The sequence below is a fragment of the Nerophis lumbriciformis genome, linkage group LG13 (genome assembly GCF_033978685.3).
Source record: "Nerophis lumbriciformis linkage group LG13, RoL_Nlum_v2.1, whole genome shotgun sequence".
Taxonomy (NCBI): domain Eukaryota; kingdom Metazoa; phylum Chordata; class Actinopteri; order Syngnathiformes; family Syngnathidae; genus Nerophis; species Nerophis lumbriciformis.
In genome coordinates, this window is record NC_084560.2 from 30,155,421 (window position 1) to 30,177,920 (window position 22,500).

At 38.8% G+C, this 22,500-nt stretch overlaps 3 protein-coding genes across 4 annotated transcripts in view; 2 read left to right on the forward strand and 1 right to left on the reverse strand.

Moving 5' to 3' along the window:
• The window catches only part of otc (ornithine transcarbamylase), a 5,060-nt gene extending 2,603 nt beyond the window's left edge, over positions 1 to 2,457 (forward strand). The window contains exons 5-10 of the mRNA XM_061971319.2: positions 511 to 664; positions 730 to 852; positions 1,384 to 1,437; positions 1,502 to 1,651; positions 1,772 to 1,909; positions 2,359 to 2,457. Coding sequence (XP_061827303.2) covers positions 511 to 664; positions 730 to 852; positions 1,384 to 1,437; positions 1,502 to 1,651; positions 1,772 to 1,909; positions 2,359 to 2,418 — 679 coding nt within the window. The 3' untranslated portion in view covers positions 2,419 to 2,457. The remainder of the gene's footprint in view (positions 1 to 510; positions 665 to 729; positions 853 to 1,383; positions 1,438 to 1,501; positions 1,652 to 1,771; positions 1,910 to 2,358) is intronic.
• A 1,774-nt stretch (positions 2,458 to 4,231) lies between these two features.
• gpr161b (G protein-coupled receptor 161b) lies at positions 4,232 to 15,844 on the forward strand. The gene is made up of 6 exons (XM_061971094.2): positions 4,232 to 4,460; positions 9,272 to 9,632; positions 9,748 to 10,469; positions 10,549 to 10,656; positions 13,955 to 14,080; positions 14,160 to 15,844. Exons 2-6 carry the CDS (start codon positions 9,289 to 9,291, stop codon positions 14,435 to 14,437), a joined length of 1,578 nt encoding a protein of 525 aa, XP_061827078.1. The 5' UTR covers positions 4,232 to 4,460; positions 9,272 to 9,288; the 3' UTR covers positions 14,438 to 15,844.
• Positions 15,845 to 16,210: 366 nt separating this feature from the next.
• Positions 16,211 to 22,500, reverse strand: part of dcaf6 (ddb1 and cul4 associated factor 6) — a 46,580-nt gene continuing 40,290 nt past the window's right edge. For both annotated transcript variants that reach the window (XM_061971093.2, XM_061971092.2), the window contains 5 exons: positions 19,671 to 19,809; positions 18,054 to 18,210; positions 17,886 to 17,974; positions 16,375 to 16,480; positions 16,211 to 16,302 (listed from right to left, as the gene is read on the reverse strand). In XM_061971093.2, coding sequence (XP_061827077.1) covers positions 16,244 to 16,302; positions 16,375 to 16,480; positions 17,886 to 17,974; positions 18,054 to 18,210; positions 19,671 to 19,809 — 550 coding nt within the window. In that variant the 3' untranslated portion in view covers positions 16,211 to 16,243. The remainder of the gene's footprint in view (positions 16,303 to 16,374; positions 16,481 to 17,885; positions 17,975 to 18,053; positions 18,211 to 19,670; positions 19,810 to 22,500) is intronic.

Genomic DNA, 22,500 nt, shown 5'->3' on the forward strand with positions numbered 1-22,500 from the left:
CTTTGGAGGTGGGACCCACACAGTTACGGGGAGAACATCTTCTTTATATGTTTTGATCGGTTCCTCTCACGTTATTTTTTTTTTTTTACTTTTTAAAAGTCTCATAATGTTTCCAATTCTTTTGACAAATATCTCTCATATTTTTTATGCATTTTACACATCTTAATATACATTTCACACACATTCATCAATATATTTCTAACCTTTTTTTTTTTTTTTTACATTTCCTAGACATGTTTCGACAGTCCATTTTTCACGGTTCTTGTGGCAAATTTCTGTAAAACAATTTTTATTAAAAAAATTTGAACACTTTTTAAAATAAATTTAAACACATTTTTTGTTCATTTCTAACATGTTTTTAATTTTGCAAATAAGTACACATCACAATAAAAGAAGAGCTGTCTCAACAATTCTGCCTTTTTAAAAAAAACTTAGAATGGCCCTAAATAGACTTTTTTTTTTATATGCATTGCATCACAATTTTTGAGTGTAGTCTGTTTTGCACTACAGGGTACTCTCAGGACTGTGTGACATCATCTTGGCTCGAGTGTACAGCCACTCTACGCTAGAGGAGCTGGACAAGGAGTCCTCCATCCCAATCATTAACGGGCTGTCTGACCTCTATCATCCCATCCAGATTCTGGCCGACTTCCTGACTTTACAGGTACCACCTGGAATAGAAACAACTTCCATCTAGTCAGTTTTTCTTACTTCCTTGTCGTCCTCCAGGAGCATTACGGATCCCTGGACGGACTAACCGTCAGCTGGATTGGCGATGGGAACAACGTCCTACACTCATTCATGATGGCTGCGCCAAAATTGGGAGTGCATCTGAAGGTCGCCACCCCTAAGGTAGACTTCTGACATTGCGTTTGGGTAGTTTTTTTTTACTAAACAGAACTTATGTTGAACCCAGGAAGTGCAGGGGGAGGCTTGCTGAGAGCAGTTGAGTTGATTTTTAACATTCTTGACGAGCATGCAAGTGCAATAAGAAGCTGACTAAAGGTAAAAGACGGTGGTTAAGGAATTTATTTTTAACACTCGCACTGTATAGTCCACAGAACATTTGATGTGTGCATTTGTTTTTGATGTTGGCCATATTGCACTGAGCATCCAGGACAGCTACACGTTTTGGCGCTATGTTGCCATGTTCCTGGTTCTATGGTTATCATCACACTTGTCCCACACCACAAAAAAGCCAAACATGCTTAGATGTGCTTGTAACATCACAAATGATGGTATATCTTTCCCAAATATTCCCATCTTTTTTCAAATTGTCCAAATTTGGAGCTTTGACTGTAATCTGCAAGCAGACGGCAGTCGTTTTTATGTATCAGAATTCTAAATTGCAACGACATTTCTGCATTTCTCCTATGTTCTCAGGGCTATGAGCCAGAAAGAAGTGTAATAGAAGAGGCTGAAAGGCTCTGTAAACAGGTAATCATTTTACATTCAGCACTTTTAAAAAGATACACATCTAAAACACTTCACTTTTTTTTAGCATGCAACCCAGCTTATGCTGACTTCTGACCCTATGGAGGCTGCCCGCGGCAGCAATGTTTTGGTGACGGACACCTGGGTCAGCATGGGGCAGGAGGAGGAGAAGAAAAAGAGACTCATGGACTTCCGGGGTTATCAGATTACCATGGAGGTAAACATTAACGAGTAGCAATTTAGTGTAATAATGCAAGCTTTATTTATTTTTCTTCTACAACCTTTAATACGGGGCACTTACCATGACGTCTAAGCAGTAGTTCTATGTTCTCTGTAGACAGGAAGTGCAGCTCAGCCTGACTGGACCTTCCTGCACTGTCTGCCGCGTAAAATGGAGGAAGTGGACGATGAAGTTTTCTATTCCACGCGCTCTCTCGTCTTCCCTGAGGCAGAGAATAGGAAGTGGACCATCATGGTGAGGAATTAAAAGGATGGGGGGATTTCAGAAAGCATTTTTATCAAGGTGCATATTCTCAGGGGACAATGTGTACTTTGAAGTAGTCAGTGTATGGCTTGTACAGCAGTATGGATTGACTATTTACTGAAAATGAGTCAACACATAGCCAATATAGTCTAAATAGCTGGGAACACAAGCAAATAACAGGATACCGTAATGGTCCGGGGCTGCAGGAGTGCTGCCGGCACTGGGGAGCTGCGGTTCATAGAGGTAAAACATGAACTCCAACATCCTTAAGTTTCATTTCAAACAGTAATGTCCCTTGAGAGGATATATACAGTAATAAAAATGGTTCCTGAAAATCTGAGATATGCACTACCTTTTTGTCATACAGTACACTGTAAATTTAAGATCAACTCTAGGCCTAATAAGAGTTTTGTTGACTGTCTCTTTTTTTTTTTTTTAAGGGTCTGGTGGTGTCTCTTTTGACTGACTACAGCCCACATATACCAAGGATCAAGTTTTAACGTCAGGTTTTGGAGGAATAAAGACATCAGTATACAGTCGTCCCTCGTTTATAACTGTTAATTGGTTCCAGACATGACCACGATAAATGAATGTCTGCAATTAGGAATCATTCATTATAAATCTAATATTTTCATAGCTAGAGCATAAAAAAAACCTGTTTAGTTACTTCTGAATACATTTTTTTTTAACATTTTGAGAGCCATCTAGAAATTAACACCCTTTAGTTACCTTGACACTCTTTTAATCCAATATAGTAATGCTGCCTAAGGCTGCGCCAATCAGTGGCCACGATACTGAACAGCGTGGTTTGGTCTCCTCTCATGGCCAATACTACAGTATATTGATATTTTTAGTTTATTTATTTAGCCATCATTATGCTTAAAAATGCTTCATTTAGGACAAAAAAATGTAGAATATGCTTTAAAAAAGAAATGTATAATTTTATAATGTGGTAGCGCAATAATATTTAAAGCGCAACGTGGCGATGGAGATGCAGTATGAAAAAAAGCACTTCATTTATCAAAGCAGATCACATTTCTAGGTTTTCATGCTTGTTTTTTTTAGAGATAATGTTTTAGTGTAAAAATTAAATGAATATGAGCAGATATGTAAACAAGCCATGTCATAAAATATGCCACAAAATAAAATACTAAATAAATGGCGTGGCGCAGTGGAAGAATGGCCGTGCGCGACCCGAGGGTCCCTGGTTCAATCCCCACCTAGTACCAACCTCGTCATGTCCGTTGTGTCCTGAGCAAGACACTTCACCCTTGCTCCTGATGGGTGCTGGTTAGCGCCTTGCATGGCAGCTCCCTCCATCAGTGTGTGAATGGGTAAATGTGGAAGTAGTGTCAAAGCGCTTTGAGTACCTTGAAGGTAGAAAAGCGCTATACAAGTACAACCCATTTATCATTTATTTAAACAAGCACAAATAAAAAAAATTAGTTCCAATGATATATATATATATATATGTGTGTGTGTGCACTGTAAAAACAATCTTTCGATTTTGCAGGTTAAAAAAAATAGTACCACAGTTTTTCTACCAGTGTTCTTTTGTAAAATCTATGGTTGTTGTTTTACAGTACTATTGTACATTGAAAAATGGTACCACTTGCCAGGTTTTTTTTTTTTTTTACTGTAAAATCTATTTTAATGTTTCTAATGTAAAATTTGATGGAGAACTTGCTTCATAATTTACATCTAACAAAGCATGTTTGGGTTATATGATTATCTAATATTTGTTGCATTATCATACAACATTCAGGTTTAAGATATGTACAATTTAATGCTGTACATATATTTTTCAACATGGAAAGAATTAGTAAGAAAAGATAAAGTATTACATGGACACATTATTTCCAGGCTTTTGCAAGCCATTTAAAATAATATGGTGGGCCAGATTTGGCCCCCGGACCTTGAGTTAGACACCTGTGTAAATAGCAGTACAAAAAAACATGAATCATCGCAGCAGTAAAGTGCGTTATCGTGCAGATATAGTGGGAAAACTATCTGATTGGCTTAGAAGAAAAATGACGTATTAGTGCGGGAAGCTTTGTTCTACATGGGTGGTCCGGACTAGTAAAATGAATCAGTAATTTTCCCTACAATATAACTAAAAACATGTACATACCGCATGTTGACAGAATTGTTGTTTAAATATACAAGTTGGACGAAATATAATTATTAAGCTTTCAAAACCAAATGTAAAAAAGTAATGGCGGAAGTTCCTTCGAGAAACCTAAAAGAAAGCAGAAATGGTGCCAGAAGAGTCGACGACCACCCACTTGTTCAGTCAAAGAAGAAGAGGAGGAGGAGGAAGGGGGAGGTGAGGTCGGGGTGGGAGGAGGACGCCATTGCCGCCGCAGCTGGGACTCTGGGAGTGAATGTGGGGGATTTGGGCAAGTCGAGGTATGGACGCGAGCCGGACTTGAGAACGACAATGTCGGCTAAAAAGTGCTCAAGAGGACCCTCGGTGAAAAGGAGCAATGGAGACGAGGAGGAGTAGGATGTTCGTCTCGCTTGAACGGAGGGAGAAAATAAGGTAAATAAAAACATGAAGGAGAAGAAGAGAAGGATGAGGACAAAAGGGAAAAAAGTTGTTCAAGTTAGCTAACTAACGGGTGCTAGTTCTCTTAGCTTAGCTGGACAGATGTACGCATTTTACGTAAAAAAACTACTTTAAATATTCTCATTAATATATTTACACTTAATACCACTTGCGAAAGTAACGTGAGTATACGCAACATGTCGACACCACTAAGTGTTGTGCTTGCATGATTATTTTTTTCAACAGTTTAAGTGTTTGTGTTTTTACTGCTAACTTTTACAAATTCCTTAAGACTCAATGAATTAAATGCCATTACCTAAGGCTTAGATAATGGTATTTTAATGACGTCATCTACTGGTTGTAACGCACAGTAAACATTTAAAGGCAAAGCGATTCCAGCAATAAAGCAACCTTAATCACCAATACACACAATAAAATAGTGAATCATTTGAGTGTTATACGTGGAATAACAATATGTTGGTTACTTTTTAACAGTTTAAAAAGTCCACTAGTACAGTCTTTTTCAACCTTTTTTGAGCCAAGGCACATTTTTTTCATTGAAAAAATCCCGAGGCACACCACTAGCAGAAAACATTAAAAAATGAAACTCAGCAGCCGATATTGACAGTAAAGAGTTGTTCTCGCAATTGTTGTATATAAATTCAAACCATAACCAACCATGCATCACTATAGCTCTTGTCTCAAAATAGGTGTACTTTCACGACCTGTCACATCACGCCGTGACTTATTTTGAGTTTTTTGGTGTTTTCCTGTGTGTAGTGTTTTAGTTCCTGTCTTGCGCTCCTATTTTGTTGTCATGTCATGTACTGATGTACTTTGTGGACGCCATCTGCTGCTCCACACGCTGTAAATCTTTGCTGTTGTCCAGCATTCTGTTTTTATTTACTTTGCAGCCAGTTCAGTTTTAGTTTAATTTTGCATAGCCATCCCTAAGCTTCAATGCCTTTTCTTTGCGGCACTCGCCATTTGTTTATTTTAGGTATAAGCATTAGATACATGTTTACCTGCACGCTGCCTCCCGCTGTCGTCTGCATATTGTGATCACGACAAACCATGTTCCCGACATCCACAAAGCAATTAGCTATCTGCTGCCACCTACTGATATGGAAGAGTATTACATGGTTACTCTGCAGCGCTCCAGACAGCACAGACACTCAACAACGGTACATTATTTGCGGATTATAATTACTGGTTTGCAAAAAATAGTTTCAACCCAATTCGGTGAAATTACATCATCTCTCACAGCCCACCAGATATTATCTCACGGCACACTAGTGTGCCGCGGCACAGTGGTTGAAAAACACTGCCTTAGGTAATGGCATTTTAATGACGTCATCTACTGGATGTAAAGCAAAATAAACATTTAAAGGCAAAGCGATTTAAGCAATAAAGCAACGTTAATCACAAATGCACACTATAAATTTGTGAATAATTTGGGTGTTTTAGGTGGAATAACAATATGTTGGTTACTTTTAAACAGCTTAAAAAGTTCACTGGATGGTTAAGTCTGTTTATTTTCCCTATAAACAATGCATTTTTATGTTTTGTAAGCTAATTGTGTGTGCAACATGTCAACACAACGGAAACGCACATATGAGGCTTCGAACGCAATATAAATTAAGTGGTACTACTTTTACTAGTTCCTTAGATAATGGCGTCTTTAAATGACGTCACGTACTACCGGTAGTTGTAACTCACAATAAACATTCAAACTAGTGACTGTTCAAATCTTAAAGGCAGTTTACGAAATGATTAAGCTAGAAATACTATTTTTGAGTGGATTAATCAATAAGGTACCTGTTTTTGACTATTTGATACCCTACTGGGTATTGAAGTGTATATGTTTACTATAAACAATTTTTGTTTGAGCCAATTCTGTTTGCAAAAATGTTTTATAAATATAACGGTGAAGCTAGCTTGAGGCCTGAAAAGTGGCTTCATTTGATGAGTTATGTGGTTTAAAAAGTTGGACTAATGCTTTACATCAGGAATAGGCAAACTATGGCCTGCAGGCCACATCCGGCCTGTTAGTTTTTTTAATCCGGCCTGCCAAATAGTAAAACAGAATTGAGCAAAGATCTGTTATCAGAATTGCCACAACAAAACTGGTGCTAGACTATCCCAGCTGCAAAGGGTACTGATATTGTTCAAAATAAATATATAAATATGATTAAAATATCCCAATGTTTGAGAATCCTACTCTTGGTTCCAACAGATATAATCTGCTTTGAAATGCACCATGTGTTTATTTGGCCCGTCTGTCTAATGTCAAATTTCAAAAGCCAATGTGGCCCCTGAACCAAAAAGTTTGCCCACCCCTGCTTTACATACATATGACACATATACCGGTAAGCTAACTCTTCTACTCTTAAACCACTGCATTAACAAGTGTAAACAAAGGTCAAAAAACACTGCCTACTGCAGGAGTGTCCAACTTATTTTCATTGAGGGCCACATCGCAGTTATGGCTAACCCTGAAAGAATATTTATAAATTATAATGTATAATCGCCTCATGATATTACACAATTGCCTATATGTATGTATTGTATTTTTTTTACATACAAATTGATGGTTAACTTGCTTTAAAATCATAAGTCAGAGTGACAAGCAGGTATTTAAGTAGTTATTTTTATTTTAACAAAACATTATTTTAAATTTAGATTAATATTGTTTTTTGTATGATCAGATTTTTTAATGTTTAAAAAATATGCAATTGTATGCAGTGTATGCAATTTTTCATTCAAAATTGAATGAACAAAAACGACTAAGATGAAGTGGTTTGACGCACATTATTTGCAGGCTTTCGTGAGCCACATAAATCGATGTGGCGGACCAGATCTGGCTACCGGGCCTCGAGTTTGACACCTGTTCCCTACAGTGTTGCCTAATATTTTTCTGACAAATATGCCATTGACTCAAAAATTGTACCCACGTAAATTGGATTGGCTTGATATTTCTTCTTTCTTTAGTTTATTTCGAACATGAACACACTTACATCATAATACATCACACAATTTCATATCATTTCATTTTACATCATGCCCGAAAAGGAGTAGGAAGAAGCAAAGCTTATTTAATCCTACCCCTTTCCCACTTCAAGCGTTTACAAATATATAGAATCATTTACTGACCTTTTTATATAATAAAATAACATCTATGAATTAGTATACAACAGTTTTGTAATATGTAATTAATTAATTAATTCAGTCATTATTAACATACTGAGATGAAGAATATCTTATTTTCAATAAGGTTGAAAGTATTTCTCATAATTCTTCTTTTTTGTACTCTGTAAGCACTATTATTTTGAACAACCTCTTAAACTGGATCATATCAGTACAATTTTTAACTTCTTTACTTAATCCATTCCATAATTTAATTCCACATACTGATATGCTAAAAGTTTTAAGTGTTGTACGTGCATATAAATGTTTTAAATTATTTTTTCCTCTAAGGTTATATTTCTCCTCTTTAGTTGAGAAGAATTGTTGTACATTCTTTGGTAGCAGGTTATAGTTTGCTTTGTACATCATTTTAGCTGTTTGCAATTTTACCAAATCACCAAACTTTAATATTTCTGACTTAATAAATAAAGGGTTTGTGTGTTCTCTATATCCAACATTATGTATTATTCTGATCTTTTTTGTAACACGGTTAGCGAATGTAGCGCACATTTGTAGTTATTTCCCCATATTTCTGCACAATAACTCAGATATGGTAACACTAGCGAGCAGTAGAGAATATGTAGTGATTTTTGGCCCAGGACATATTTTGCTTTATTCATTATTGAAATGTTTTTTGCCACCTTATGTTGTATGTTTTGTATATGAGATTTCCAGTTCATTTGATCATCTATTAATACTCCCAAAAATCTAGTTTCTTTTACCCTTTCTATGTCTACTTCGTCTATTTGTATTTGTGTATGATGCTCTTTTCTACTATTACCAAATAGCATTATTTTAGTTTTACTGAGATTCAAAGATAGTCTGTTTTTGTCAAACCATCTTTTTAATTTGTTCATTTCTTCTGTTATTTGTATTATCTTCTGTGTGCTCTCTCCTGAACAGAAAGCAGTTGTGTCGTCTGCAAATAAAACCAACTTTAAGTCCTTCGTAACCTTACAAATGTCGTTTATATAAAGATTGAACAATCTTGGTCCCAGTATTGACCCCTGGGGTACACCACAGGATATATCTAGCCGTGTTGACATATTTTCACCCATCTTTACATATTGCTTCCTGTTGGTTAAATAACTTCTTACCCAATTCAATACCAAACCTCTGATGCCATATCGTTCTAATTTTCGTATTAAAATATCATGATTAATTGTGTCAAATGCTTTTGTTAAGTCCATGAATACTGCGGCCGCACATTCTTTACCATCTATTGCATTGGTAATTTCCTCTGTTATTTTGGTTAGTGCTATTGATGTTGAGATATTTGCTCGGAATCCATATTGGTTCTCCACAAGCGTCCCACTTTTGTTAATAAATAAATCTAAACGACTATTGAATAATTTTTCCAAGATTTTGGAGAATTATGGAAGTAATGAAACTGGTCTGTAGTTAGTAAACTGGTGTACGTCTCCATTCTTATAAATTGGTACGACTTTTGCAATTTTCATTATATCAGGGAATTTACCGGTTAAAAATGATACATTGGTGATATATTTCTCACACCACTGTAACTTTAGGACGCACCTCTAGCGGACTGACAAGCATGTTTATACATTTGAATAAAATTGGTTAAAAAAACAAAAAAAACAATGCCTGCTCCTCTCCAGTGGGCTCCCCCCTCAGCATGAACAGCAGTAGAAACTGCAGCGCGGTGGGCAACGGTGGCGGCCTGGCTGCACTGGAGTCAGTCTCCATCGTGACCATCACCCTCCTGGCGTGTCTGGGCAACCTCCTGATCGTGGCCACCCTGTACCGCCGCCCTTATCTCCTGACGCCCAGCAACAAGTTCGTCTTCAGCTTGACGCTGTCCAACCTGCTGCTGTCCGCCCTGGTGCTGCCCTTTGTGGCCGTCAGCTCGGCCAAGAGGGAGTGGGTGTTCGGCGTAGTGTGGTGCAACTTCACCGCCCTGCTCTACCTGCTTATCAGCTCAGCGAGCATGCTGACACTCGGAGCAATCGCCATTGACAGGTTAGTGCACACCTGTCTGATAGGGGATCTTTGATTAGGTCCTAAAAACGGAAACTGATCTCATTCCTAACAATGTAATCAATATGACTGGCTGATTACCTTTTCATCCCAACAGGTACTACGCAGTGCTCTACCCGATGATCTACCCTATGAAGATCACAGGAAACCGGGCTGTAGTGGTCATCGCCTATGTGTGGTTGCACTCTCTGGTGGGCTGCCTTCCCCCTCTGTTCGGCTGGTCGTCCTTCGAGTTCGACTGCTTCAAGTGGACCTGCGTGGCCTCCTGGCACCGCGAGCCGGCCTACACGGCCTTCTGGGTGGCCTGGTGCATCCTGCCACCCTTCTTTGTCATGCTGGCCTGCTACGGCGTCATTTTCCGCGTAGCCCGAGTCAAAGCCCGGAAAGTGCATTGCGGGACGGTGGTGGTGGCCCAGGAGGACGCCGGCGGTGCGCAGAGGAACGGACGCAAGAACTCCAGCACCTCCACCTCGTCCAGTAGCAGCCGGCGGAGCTTGGTGTACTCTGGGAGCCAATGCAAGGCCTTTGTTACCATCCTGGTGGTGATCGGGACTTTCCTCATCACATGGGGGCCGTACGTGGGCGTGGTTTGTACAGAGGCCTTGTTCGGACAAGGGAGCGTGTCCCACGGGCTGGAGACTCTAGTGGCGTGGCTGTCTTTCTGCAGCGCCGTATGCCATCCGCTCATCTACGGCCTGTGGAATAAGACTGTGAGAAAGGAGCTGCTGGGAATGTGCTTTGGGGATCGTTACTACCGAGAGTCCTTCGCCACACGCCACAGGACGTCCCGCCTCTTCAGCATCTCCGCCAGGATTACAGGTTTGTCTTCATCACTTCAATGGCAAATGTCATAAATTCACCATCCATTCCATCACACATTTTCTTTGTTTTTCACCAGACTTGGGCATGTCGCCCCACTTGACGGCCATGTTGGCTGGTGGAGGGCAGCTGCTGGCTCCCGGGAGCAGCACTGGAGACACTGGCTTCAGTTTCACTCAAGACTCATGTGAGTGTCGCACACATGGACCAAAAAATAGAAAAACCCAGTGGAGCCACCCTTCTTCAAATTTAGTAACACATTTTCTCATAAGAACTTGAAAAATGTATTTAGTCGGTTCCAGCATTAAACTGTCATCAAACCCATTTCAAAAGTACAGGCAACACTTTTTAAACGGTGATTCAAGAAGTTATATAGGGGTAATATTAATACTTGAACTGTGATAACAAAGGAATATTAGTAGGTTCATAGTTTTTTCTTCTTTGGCGCCATATTGTACTGAGCAGCCAGGACAGACGTGTGCACTCCACTCACATTTGATTGCTTTTCTAGTTCTACGGTCATCACATTTTCCCTTTTTTTTTTTACATAGAAAATAGTCTGACCTAGAGTCAAACTGTTGCCATCATCAATTATTTTTGTTTAATAACAGTAAAGGCCAAGTTTAACTTGTGTTGAGACGTGTGTACTGTTCTCCCATTTGGTTCCTTTTGTAGTTCATTAGTTGACATATTTTCCCACTTCAGACTACTTTTACACCCTTGCGGTTGCATTAAAAAAAGAAGCCTTGAAATTAAAAGAAAAAGAAAATTACATTGCAGACCGACTGTTTTAGATGTTTAACTCAGTTTCAGATTGTGTTCAAACCAGGGATGATCTGATCAAGGTTTTACGCTGCTGATTCCAATATTCCATGCATGAGATCGGCCAATGCCAATACCGTATACAGTATGTATTAATAGGAGTGTAACGTTTGATCGATGTATCAATTTATATTCCTAAATTTTAAGTATATCAATCTGTGCTCGGCAAGTTTGCCCTCCAGATCCAAGATTGTTTTGAAAGGGAATCGATTGATTTTATCGATACTAGAAAAATAAAAACATTGGATTTAAGAGCGGCAAACTTTAGCTGAAGTTTAACACTTTTAAAAATAAGGATATTAAACGTTAATTCTACTTCGCCCGTCTGTGACGTCATCAAAACAAAAATGGCGGAAAAGAGCGGTCACAACAAAAACAAACGCCGCAAGGCAATATAATTAATTACAACAACACAACTTTCCCCTACAGCACGATTGCAAAAGCCACAACAAAGACAAACGACTCAACACAATAATTTAAAGCCGCAACACAACTTTAAGCCCTTAAAGACGCGTCTGACAAAATGGATGTGCCAGCGGAGCAAGTTACAGCCGTGCACCGACTTCCGGAACAGAACAACATGGTGTGACACACAACTGACAGCCAAGGGAAAGTTATTTATTGAGAAACAAATGACAAGAGATGAATGAAGGGGGCGATGGAAGTTAGGAAGCGAGGTGCCAGCACCATCATCAAGGGGGCATACATGTTTCTGCACACCTGGGATGCTGTTCATCACTGGTGATCCCAGGGTGGAGAACAGATACTCTATGGCCGGTAAATATACTATTAAAATGTTGGTTGCTGTACTTATGTTGAAAATGTGAGCACAAACGGTTTCCTCTTGTTAATTCAACCTAAAATGCACTTAATTAAAAAAGGTTGTGAATGCATTGGTCATTAATTGTTGTTTACTTGTTTGTATCCATATTTCATTTATACATAATTACCTTAAAATAAATAGGAAACTTTGCTTACTGTGTCCAGTATTTATTTCACAGTCACACTGCTTGATTTGTTTTACTACAAAAAGGTACTGAATCAATTTCAACTCACTGAATCGTTTTGGATCGTATCGCTCTGAAAAAAATTAGATTGTTCCTGAATCGTTTCGGCAACCACAAATATTGAATTGAATCAGTGTTAAAACGAATAGTTACATTCCTACATATTAACTGCACATTTTTTACTTTATTCATGGTGAATGCGATTGAATATTTTGTGATATTGTTAAACTGACTAGTTACTTAATTCTTTTATTACAAATTTTATTGATCTACTTTTCTTTTAAATCTTTAGTTTTTTGCCCTCATAGTCCTCCTGTGTCAATAGCAATATTGTCAGCGTATCTAAACATTAACAAAACGAAAATCAAAACAAACAGTTATTGTTATATTATCCTCTCTCTAGACGCATTAATCTACTTGGTAATTTTCTGTTAATATCTGCTGAAAAGCAGTTCCAGCTACAATCTTTAAGTTTACTAATCGCTTATTTCTAAGTGTTGTTTAAAGCTCGCTTAGCTAATAGCGTGCCTGCATCTCGTTTGCTTCTGATGTGTAACATGTTTAGCCTCGTCCCAATACTTGATAATGACACTTAAGAACCTAAGAAATGCAGTTTATTGCTGTAATGGAAGTCATTATTAGTAGTTTAGAGCAGAGGTGTCCAAGGTATGGCCCAAGGGCCAATCTCTGCCTTTTTTTTTCTAATTGGCCCTCAGCAGATTGTAATAATAAAATTAATTCCTTATTAATGAGATGTTATCAAGAGTGCTGTCAAAGGATTTATTTTTAAAATCAGATTAATCACAATTTTAAATGTAGAACAATCACAAGTATCACTAGTTGTATTACTTGTTTCCATAATTTCAATTAACTTAAAAAAGACCCCCATATTTGAAGACAAATGCAATTTTATTGATGGAATAAATTAAGAGGTGCAGGAGCATGTGCAGTCTAAATAAATTGTGGTTTAATCTGTGATATAGATAATGCAATATTTTTTGTGACTAATTGCACGGGTTAACTCATTTTTGACAGCCCTAGTTATTACATATTTCACTAATTTCCTTTGTCACCTACAACACAAAGCTAATGGATGGATGTTTTGTTCAGATACCTTAGCATAAATTGACGTTCATTTGTTTGCTTTTAGCATCTTTTTTGTACTAAAGGTATCAAAGTTGCCTCCCCATCCTTCAATTTTTCTGAATGCAGCCCTATGTGGGAAAAGTTTGGACACCCCAGGTTTAGGGGAGCAGCTCTACACTGTGTATGGAGAAATACAGTATAATTAAATGCTTGTCAGCCAGAGCAGATCGGCATTTGTGAACCGCAATAAAAGGCAGTAATCGGCAATGGCCAATCACTGAATTTTTTCACGAAAATTGTCCAATACCAATCATTCAGCACATCCCTAGTTCAAACTTTCTTTCAACTCAGAGTGATTATGTGCAATAGAATTTAGGGCGGAAAATAGCTGACAAGTTCAAAAGAAACAACTACTTTGTCTTTCAGTCTTCACAGTATAAAAAAATGTCGGGTTTAACGCCTTTTTGTCCCAATTTCATTTTAGATACAAGGCCCTACTGAGTCTTAAACCATTTACTCTGCATTGTGACCATTGTTTGGGCCTCCTGTTTTACATGATCACCTCTTCAGGTACAGACGTGATGCTGCTGGAAAACTTCTCCACAGACGGCTCCTCTTGTCCGCATCATCACAGCAATCCATCCGGGAAGAGGAGGAGCTCGGTCACCTTTGAAGACCAGGTGGAGCATTCCAAAGGTAACACCTTTCCTTCTTTATTAGAGGTTGTTTGTGCACACAGGAGAGCTGATTACTAACTTGCTTTCTTTCGTCACAGCGGAGCAAACGTCATCAGTGCAGGTGCACGCCGAGGTCCACAAGTCCCTGGACACCTTCGCTTCTTTTCTGGCCAGAACTATAGAGAGCGACGCCAAGCAAACCCTCTTCGGGGACGCTCTCGCTTTGCCTGCGGGACTTTGCGCAGCTCGATCGGCGCCGAGGCCTAGATACCTGGACGGTCAGAGACTGAGGATGGAGAGCATCGACGAAGGCATCGTTAAAGATGACAGACAGCAGGAGGAGGAGGAGCAGGACTCGCATATAAAACCAGCTTGATATCAGCCAATGTTCTTCGCTTCCTACATGGATTGTTACACTTTAACGTGAGCAGACAAACTTGAAAAGTGAGAAGACAAGTATTATTCATTCCTACCTTCACATAGGAAGCCTCGACTACTGCAACAATATTGGCGCTTTTTTCACTGCAATGCTTGTTCAAAATAGTACCTGCAAAAATCACGCCCTTGTGAACGCCAAAGTCATATCGAGACTCGTTAACAAACCAAGGAGAAGAATGAGGGTCTACTGTTTTTGCTTGTCAGCACAATGAGACACATTGTATCCAAGAGACTGAGGGCATCAAGGAAAATGAGCCTTGCAGCAAAATGGAGACCATGGAGTGGAATACTTAAGCAACACATATATCCTCAAGTGTTACAGTACCAGAAATAGTAACTGAAAATACTTGCTTTTGCCAATGAAATGCATCAGTGGGGAGTAGAGCCAAGTACATTAGGTACCATGCAGTAAAAATTGGATAAATTGCACAGATTTAATACAAAAATGTACATTCGTTTACTGTTACAATATATTATATACATTCAGTTTCCACTAGTAGCAGAAGTACGGTTTGTCTAAAGCTTACTTTTGTACATTTGAATAGGATTACTAGCTTGTAATCATGTTTTTTTTGCATACTTTTTACGTTTTCTCTCAGTAGTACGTGTGGTGTAACCTGACGTCAGCTTTCAACAAGGAACATTGGAGGGATGTTTCAGAATTTATTAAGTGCTTTAGTCTTACCTCATTTGGGTTGTCGTTGACATGCGGCTTGTTTGAACGGTACTACTTTTTATCCAAGATAAAACACTACAACAAATGTATCAAGATGATCACCAACTGGAGTACAACCGGGCTACGTGGGTACAATGTCTACATGGATCATATTGATGTCATGTGTTTACAGCTCATTCAGTTAAAAAAAAAAAAAACATTTGAAGACAATTACTAGCTTGTGATCATTGTTTGTTTGGCATACTGTTTACTGTACATGTTCTCACTGCACACATGGTAAAACTCTGACGTCAGAGTTCAGAAAAGAACTCTGGGAGGATGTGTAAGCATTTAATAAGCTCGTTGACAGCGCTTCAGTCTTACCTCGGATTTGTTATACTTGTTTGAATGGTACTACTGTACTTTTTTATATATAAAAAGGAAGTGACTGAGATGTTACCTTTTTGATAATTCACTAATACTTGTATTGCGTTTCTATAAAAGTGTTTTGTTCAATATTGTGGATTGAGTCAGTCAATTAGCCGGATGAGAGAGCAGCGGCACATTTGTCACGCAGACATCTTTGAGATGCCCTGTTCCTTTATTTGTTGTTTTTTTTCTTCAAAATTCTGTAAAAGATTAATTTATTACATCAACACTTGGGGGCAAGTCATAATTGCTTTTGTTCTTTAGGTTATTTTCCCACGGACACCAAAAGTATGAAGTACCTTTTGTTTACATCGCTTGAAATTCAACACTTAAACAATCGTCAATCGTATACGCCAACTCGCTCCTAACATAATAATAATAATAATATTGCACTTAACAATCTTGCACACCACTCACCTCTCATAGCTGATGTATAAGACACACACTTTTGCGTTCACTCGCACACATTTACCAACATGGAGTTCACCTTTGTACATGAACATCGGTAAGAAAGTCTTTAAAAAAAACAGCTTGGGGGGCGGGGCTATAAATGACATCAAAAAGGAAGTATTCTACACTTGTACAAATCTCAAGAAGTGTTCTGCAAAAAAAAAAAGAAAAGTGTTCTTTAAAAAAAAAAGAAGGATTTATCGATCTACTTTACTGCTCGTCCTCGTTTTCTTGGCCTGAACCTTCGGAGCGGTCGCCTTCGAGACGATCTGGTGGGTATAAAACCATCGGAATTTGGGTAAAAAGATAAGACCATCAGTGACTGTGAGTGACAAGTGTACCTGATCGGATGTGATTGAGGGACGCCAGCATTCGCAACATGAAGGACGCGGGCACTGTGATTGTGTTCCTCGTCTCCTCCAGCATCAGCTCATTTCGGGTGATGACCTGGGAGGCAAAGGGAAGGATGCAAAAATCTGACTTAAAGAAGTTTATTGATGCACATTTGCCTCATTTTCATAAGGTTTGTAATGTTTCACTATATTTCCTTTCTGAGGAGCCATCATCAGTTCTTCTCAAATAGTGGGGCGCGTGTGACCCCAGGGAACATGCTTTATCAGTATCATGCAGTATTATATTTCAAGCTCCACTTCGAAAAGCTTTGCACTACAAAATGTGCTCATTGTAGCATTAATTCTGACTTTGTCCTTTTTGATTTGATAAAAAACAGCACAAATTGTTTTATTCATTTTTATTTTATAGGTTAAAGTGTTTTATAAATTGTGCTCCTTTAATGGTTAAAGTCAGTCACAAAATATTTATAGTTTAGATAAGGCTACTTTTTTTTTTACATTTCAGGCAAATTGATGCACTTTTCATATTTTTTGTTACAGATAAAAAATTATGTTAAAGAATAACTTCATTGTTGTATATTTTTCTTAATAAGGATACAATGTCCTGCAGAGGTATATTTATAAAAAATGTATAGACAAATGACACTATAGTTGTGGCGTAGTGTGTGCGGGGCGCGCACATTTTTTTCTTATTCCTAGGAGGAGCATAAAAGAAAACAATACAAGTCCCTGAAAAATAAGGTGTTATGTCAGTGTTGTTGTTTTATTTTTTTGAAATAGCATAAAATATATATTGTAACAAGTAATTAAAATATTCACATTTTATTATTTTTTCCCGTATTTTATTTGTTTTTGAAAAAACTATTTAAATGTAACATTTTAAAATAGCATTCACTCAACAGCAGACAATACCAGGGAAAACACTACACTGTAAGGAGTTGTTTATTAAGGGGGGAATATTATATAAATGCATCTTTTTACAACAGCAAGTATTATTGAAAAATGTAAACAAATGATGTTACAATCATATACTGCATGCAGAAAGCACCTGCATTATTTGGGTAGAGACCTTTATTTGTACAATTGTTGTTTTATTAAGTTCTATAATTTTTTTTTAAACAAATTCCAACAAATAAGAGAAATAAAGAGTGTTAAAATATATTTGTTACTAAATAGTACAAGCTGTATATACTGTAGTTATAATATATTAAATTCATATTTCCATAATAATCATAAATTATCTTCAGATAAATAATGCTAATCATTTTGAAAAAATATATAATTGAACATGCATTACAATAAATATGTCTGGACATTACTTGGTTGGGTTTGTCTCGCATCAATCTACTTATGCTTTCCGTCCAAATCTTCACCAACATTGTCCCTCCAGTGAGCGACGTTCTCTTATTTCCTACTTTTATTTGGATCAAACCGCTAATAATTCAAAATGTAAAAAAAAACTGCTCCATAACGCGTCACAATACACACAGTTCTCCTACCTCATCAGCGAGCACCCTGTTGAAAGACGCCGACTCTTCCAGCGGCGACCAGATCTTGATGTCGTAGTCGATCCCCGAGGAGGCCAGAACTGAACAAAAGGGTGCGTGAGGTACGTCGGTAGATATACACTGTACATACAGCGCATGGAACATTGTTATGGTACTGACTGGGGTCGTAAGGGTGCGGCTGCAGGCAGTTGACCACGTGGTTGTCGGCCTCCAGCAGCATGAGGTGCTCGGCCGTGTGCCTGTCCCAGATAAAGATGTGGCCGCAGTCTGAGCCGCTCATCACAAAGTTGTTGCCCCAGAAGCAGGACTCTTTAATCTAGAGGACACACATACATATACATTTTGATGGTTCGGAGGACAAAGGAATATAATTTGTTATCAAAACGCTTACAAAAAAGTGGGACCCCAAAAATTTACTGTGGGACCCCACTTTTATGACTTGATAGGGTCCCCGGGAGCCCATTTTGAAAATTCCTAGCATCAACACTGCATATATATATATATATATATATATATATATATATATATATATATATATACACACACACACACACGTTATAGGTTTCCCTGCTCGTCAGGGGATTTTAGGCTACTGTATATCATCCCTACAAGCCTGTTTCCCAGGTTTCCCTGCTCGTCAGGGGATTTTAGGCTATATCATCCCTACAAGCCTTTTCCCAGGTTTCCCTGTTTTTAATCAAATCCCCTGACGAGCAGGGAAACCTGGGAAACAGACTTGGAGGGATGATATAGCCTCTGTGTTTTTTCCTGACCTAACATATATATACACTATATTGCCAAAAGTATTTGGCCACCCATCCAAATGATGAGAATCAGGTGCCCTAATCACTTGGCTCGGTGTATAAAATCAAGCACTTAGGCATGGAGACTGTTTCTACAAACATTTGTGAAAGAATGGGCCGCTCTCAGTGATTTCCAGCGTGGAACTGTCATAGGATGCTACCTGTGCAACAAATCCAGTCGTGAAATTTCCTCGCTCCTAAATATTCCAAAGTAAACTGTCGGCTTTATTATAAGAAAATGGAAGAGTTTGGGTACAACAGCAGCTCAGCCACCAAGTGGTAGGCCACGTAAACTGACAGAGAGGGGTCAGCGGATGCTGAAGCGCATAGTGCAAAGACTTCCTGCACAGTCAGTTGCTACAGAGCTCCAAACTTCATGTGACTTTCCAATTAGCCCACGTACAGTATGCAGAAAGCTTCATGGAATCGGTTTCCATGGCCGAGCAGTTGCATCTAAGCCGTACATCACCAAGTCCAACGCAAAGCGTGGGATGCGGTGGTGTAAAGCACGTCTCCACTGGACTCCAGAGCAGTGGAGACGCATTCTCTGGAGTGATGAATCACGCTTTTCCATCTGGCAATCTGATGGACGAGTCTGGGTTTGGAGGTTGCCAGGAGAACGTTACATTTCGGACTGCATTGTGCCGACTTATAAATTTGGTGGAAGAGGAATTATGGTGTGGGGTTGTTTTTCAGGAGTTGGGCTTGGCCCCTTAGTTCCAGTGGAAGGAACTTTGAATGCTCCAGGATACCAAAACATTTTGGACAATTCCATGGGATGGCACTTCAAGTTCATATGTGAGTAAAGGCAGGTGGCCAAATACTTTTGGCAATATAGTGTATATACATATATATATATTATTTTTTTTAACAAATCTATACTGCTGTACATTGACTACCGGTACTCTAAAATGTTGACCCTTTACTGTAATAAAATACTGTAATTTTAAAAGCATATTGTTAAAAATACTACCATTGTGCGGGAGTTGCGGTGGCCCTTGTACACCATTTTAACAGAGGGCCTCCTGATGTTCTGCGTCTCGCTCTCCTCCATCTCCCTTCTTTCTTTCCTCCTGCGGAACAGCTCCTGGATGCGGGCGGCGGCCGAGCGTCTGCAGAGACGAGGAGACCATGTGAGCGAACAAGCAAGCTGTGTGGTATGAACCTCATGCTTGTGATTTAGAACAACCCAGTCACAACCTCCATATGCTTTTCTTACACACTCACTGGACACTCCATTAGGTACACCTGGACAATTTAGATGCAGAATTCAGAGACCAAACACGATGCCGTCGTGTTCACACCTCAACACTGTTTTACCTAACACAATGAATAATCATGATTTCAATATTGATAGAAATAATCGTAATTATTATTTTGGCCACAATCGTGCAGCCCTATGTAAAAGACTAGATCTCATACATGAACACTATTTTTAACTATATGGACAACAAGTGCAGTTATGTCTTATGGCCATCAGGTGCCACCTTGCAAAATACTTACAATTGTTTTTATTTTATTTTTTATCTCTAATGTCCATTAAGTGCTATCTTGCACTCATATTTATTTTAAAAAATGTTTTCTACTATTTTGCTTTGTTTATAATGTTTGTGTTGCTCTCATATGCACATCCACATTCTACTTGAGGTCCATGAAACAGCATTTTTATCTACAATAATGTTTGTTCTACAAAATAATTTTTTTTAATGTGTTGTGTTTTTTTTTTAATAAGACTTAGTTAAAAGATTTCAGTGTAAGTACTTCTTGAAAATTTTGAGCACGTTTAAAAATACCGCGATAATAATAATAATAATGGATTAGATTTTATATCACGCTTTTCTATTATTAGATACTCAAAGCGCTCACAGAGAAGTGGGAACCCATCATTCATTCACACCTGGTGGTGGTAAGCTACAATTGTAGCCACAGCTGCCCTGGGGTAGACTGACGGAAGCGAGGCTGCCAATTTGCGCCTACGGCCCCTCCGACCACCACCTATCAATCATTCATCATTCATTCACCAGTGTGAGCGGCACCGGGGGCAAGGGTGTATGTAGTGTCCTGCCCAAGAACACAACGGCAGCGATTTGGATGTCAAAAGGCGGGAAGCGAACCCGCAACCCTCAGGTTTCTGACACGGCCGCTCTACCCACTACGCCATACCGCCCCGGTATGGCGTAACGGTTAATAATAACCGTGATCATTTTGGTCACAATAACCGTGAAAAGAAGTGTTCATACCGTGATGTCCCTAATAGAGCATAAAAACTATTTATGACATAAATACGATTTTGTAACATAATTGGAGTCCTGTACACATGAAATAAACCCATATGGTCACCCACTGTGTGTTCTAAGGTAATAAAACTGTTGTCGACCGTAACTACACCAAAAAAACATTCGCAAAAAATCTACTTTCCAGCAAAACTTGTCATTTTCTGAAGATGAAGTACCATCAAAAGAAATTCTGGCAAAAACTAACTTGAGATTGTCGCAGTGAATCTAGACTAGCGTCAGGATTAGCGCCGTGTTGTTAATCAACCCCTTAGCCTTGCTTGGAAAATATTTATGGATCGCCACAACATAGTACTATAATAAAATAAGACAAACACTGCACTGTAATTCATGTAATACATGAAAAAAATCGCTACAAACATGTAGAATATGCTTTCTATTAAGTTAATAGAATCCGCGATTTAGTGAAACCACGACATTAGAAGCGCGATGTAGTGAGGGACGAGGGTAGCTGCATTTAAAGTATACTGAGAAGCTTTATCTACAAACCCCGTTTCCATATGAGTTGGGAAATTGTGTTAGATGTAAATATAAACGGAATACAATGATTTGCAAATCCTTTTCAACCCATATTCAATTGAATGCACTACGAAGACAAGATATTTGATGTTCAAACTCATAAACTTTATTTTTTTTTTGCAAATAATAATTAACTTATAATTTCATGGCTGCAACACGTGCCAAAGTAGTTGGGAAAGGGCATGTTCACCACTGTGTTACATCACCTTTTCTTTTAACAACACTCAATAAACGATTGGGAACTGAGGAAACTAATTGTTGAAGCTTTGAAAGTGGAATTCTTTCCCATTCTTGTTTTATGTAGAGCTTCAGTTGTTCAACAGTCCGGGGTCTCCGCTGTCGTATTTTACGCTTCATAATGCGCCACACATTTTCGATGGGAGACAGGTCTGGACTGCAGGCGAGCCAGGAAAGTACCCGTACTCTTTTTTTACGAAGCCACGCTGTTGTAATACGTGCTGAATGTGGCTTGGCATTGTCTTGCTGAAATAAGCAGGGGCGTCCATGAAAAAGACGGCGCTTAGATGGCAGCATATGTTGTTCCAAAACCTGTATGTACCTTTCAGCATTAATGGTGCCTTCACAGATGTGTAAGTTACCCATGCCTTGGGCACTAATGCACCCCCATACCATCACAGATGCTGGCTTTTGAACTTTGCGTCGATAACAGTCTGGATGGTTCGCTTCCCCTTTGGTCCGGATGACACGATGTCAAATATTTCCAAAAACCATTTGAAATGTGGACTCGTCAGACCACAGAACACTTTTCCACTTTGCATGAGTCCATCTTAGATGATCTCGGGCCCAGAGAAGCCGGTGGCGTTTCTGGATGTTGTTGATAAATGGCTTTCGCTTTGCATAGTAGAGCTTTAACTTGCACTTACAGATGTAGCGACGAACTGTATTTAGTGACAGCGGTTTTCTGAAGTGTTCCTGAGCCCATATGGTGATATCCTTTATAGATTGATGTCGGTTTTTGATACAGTGCCG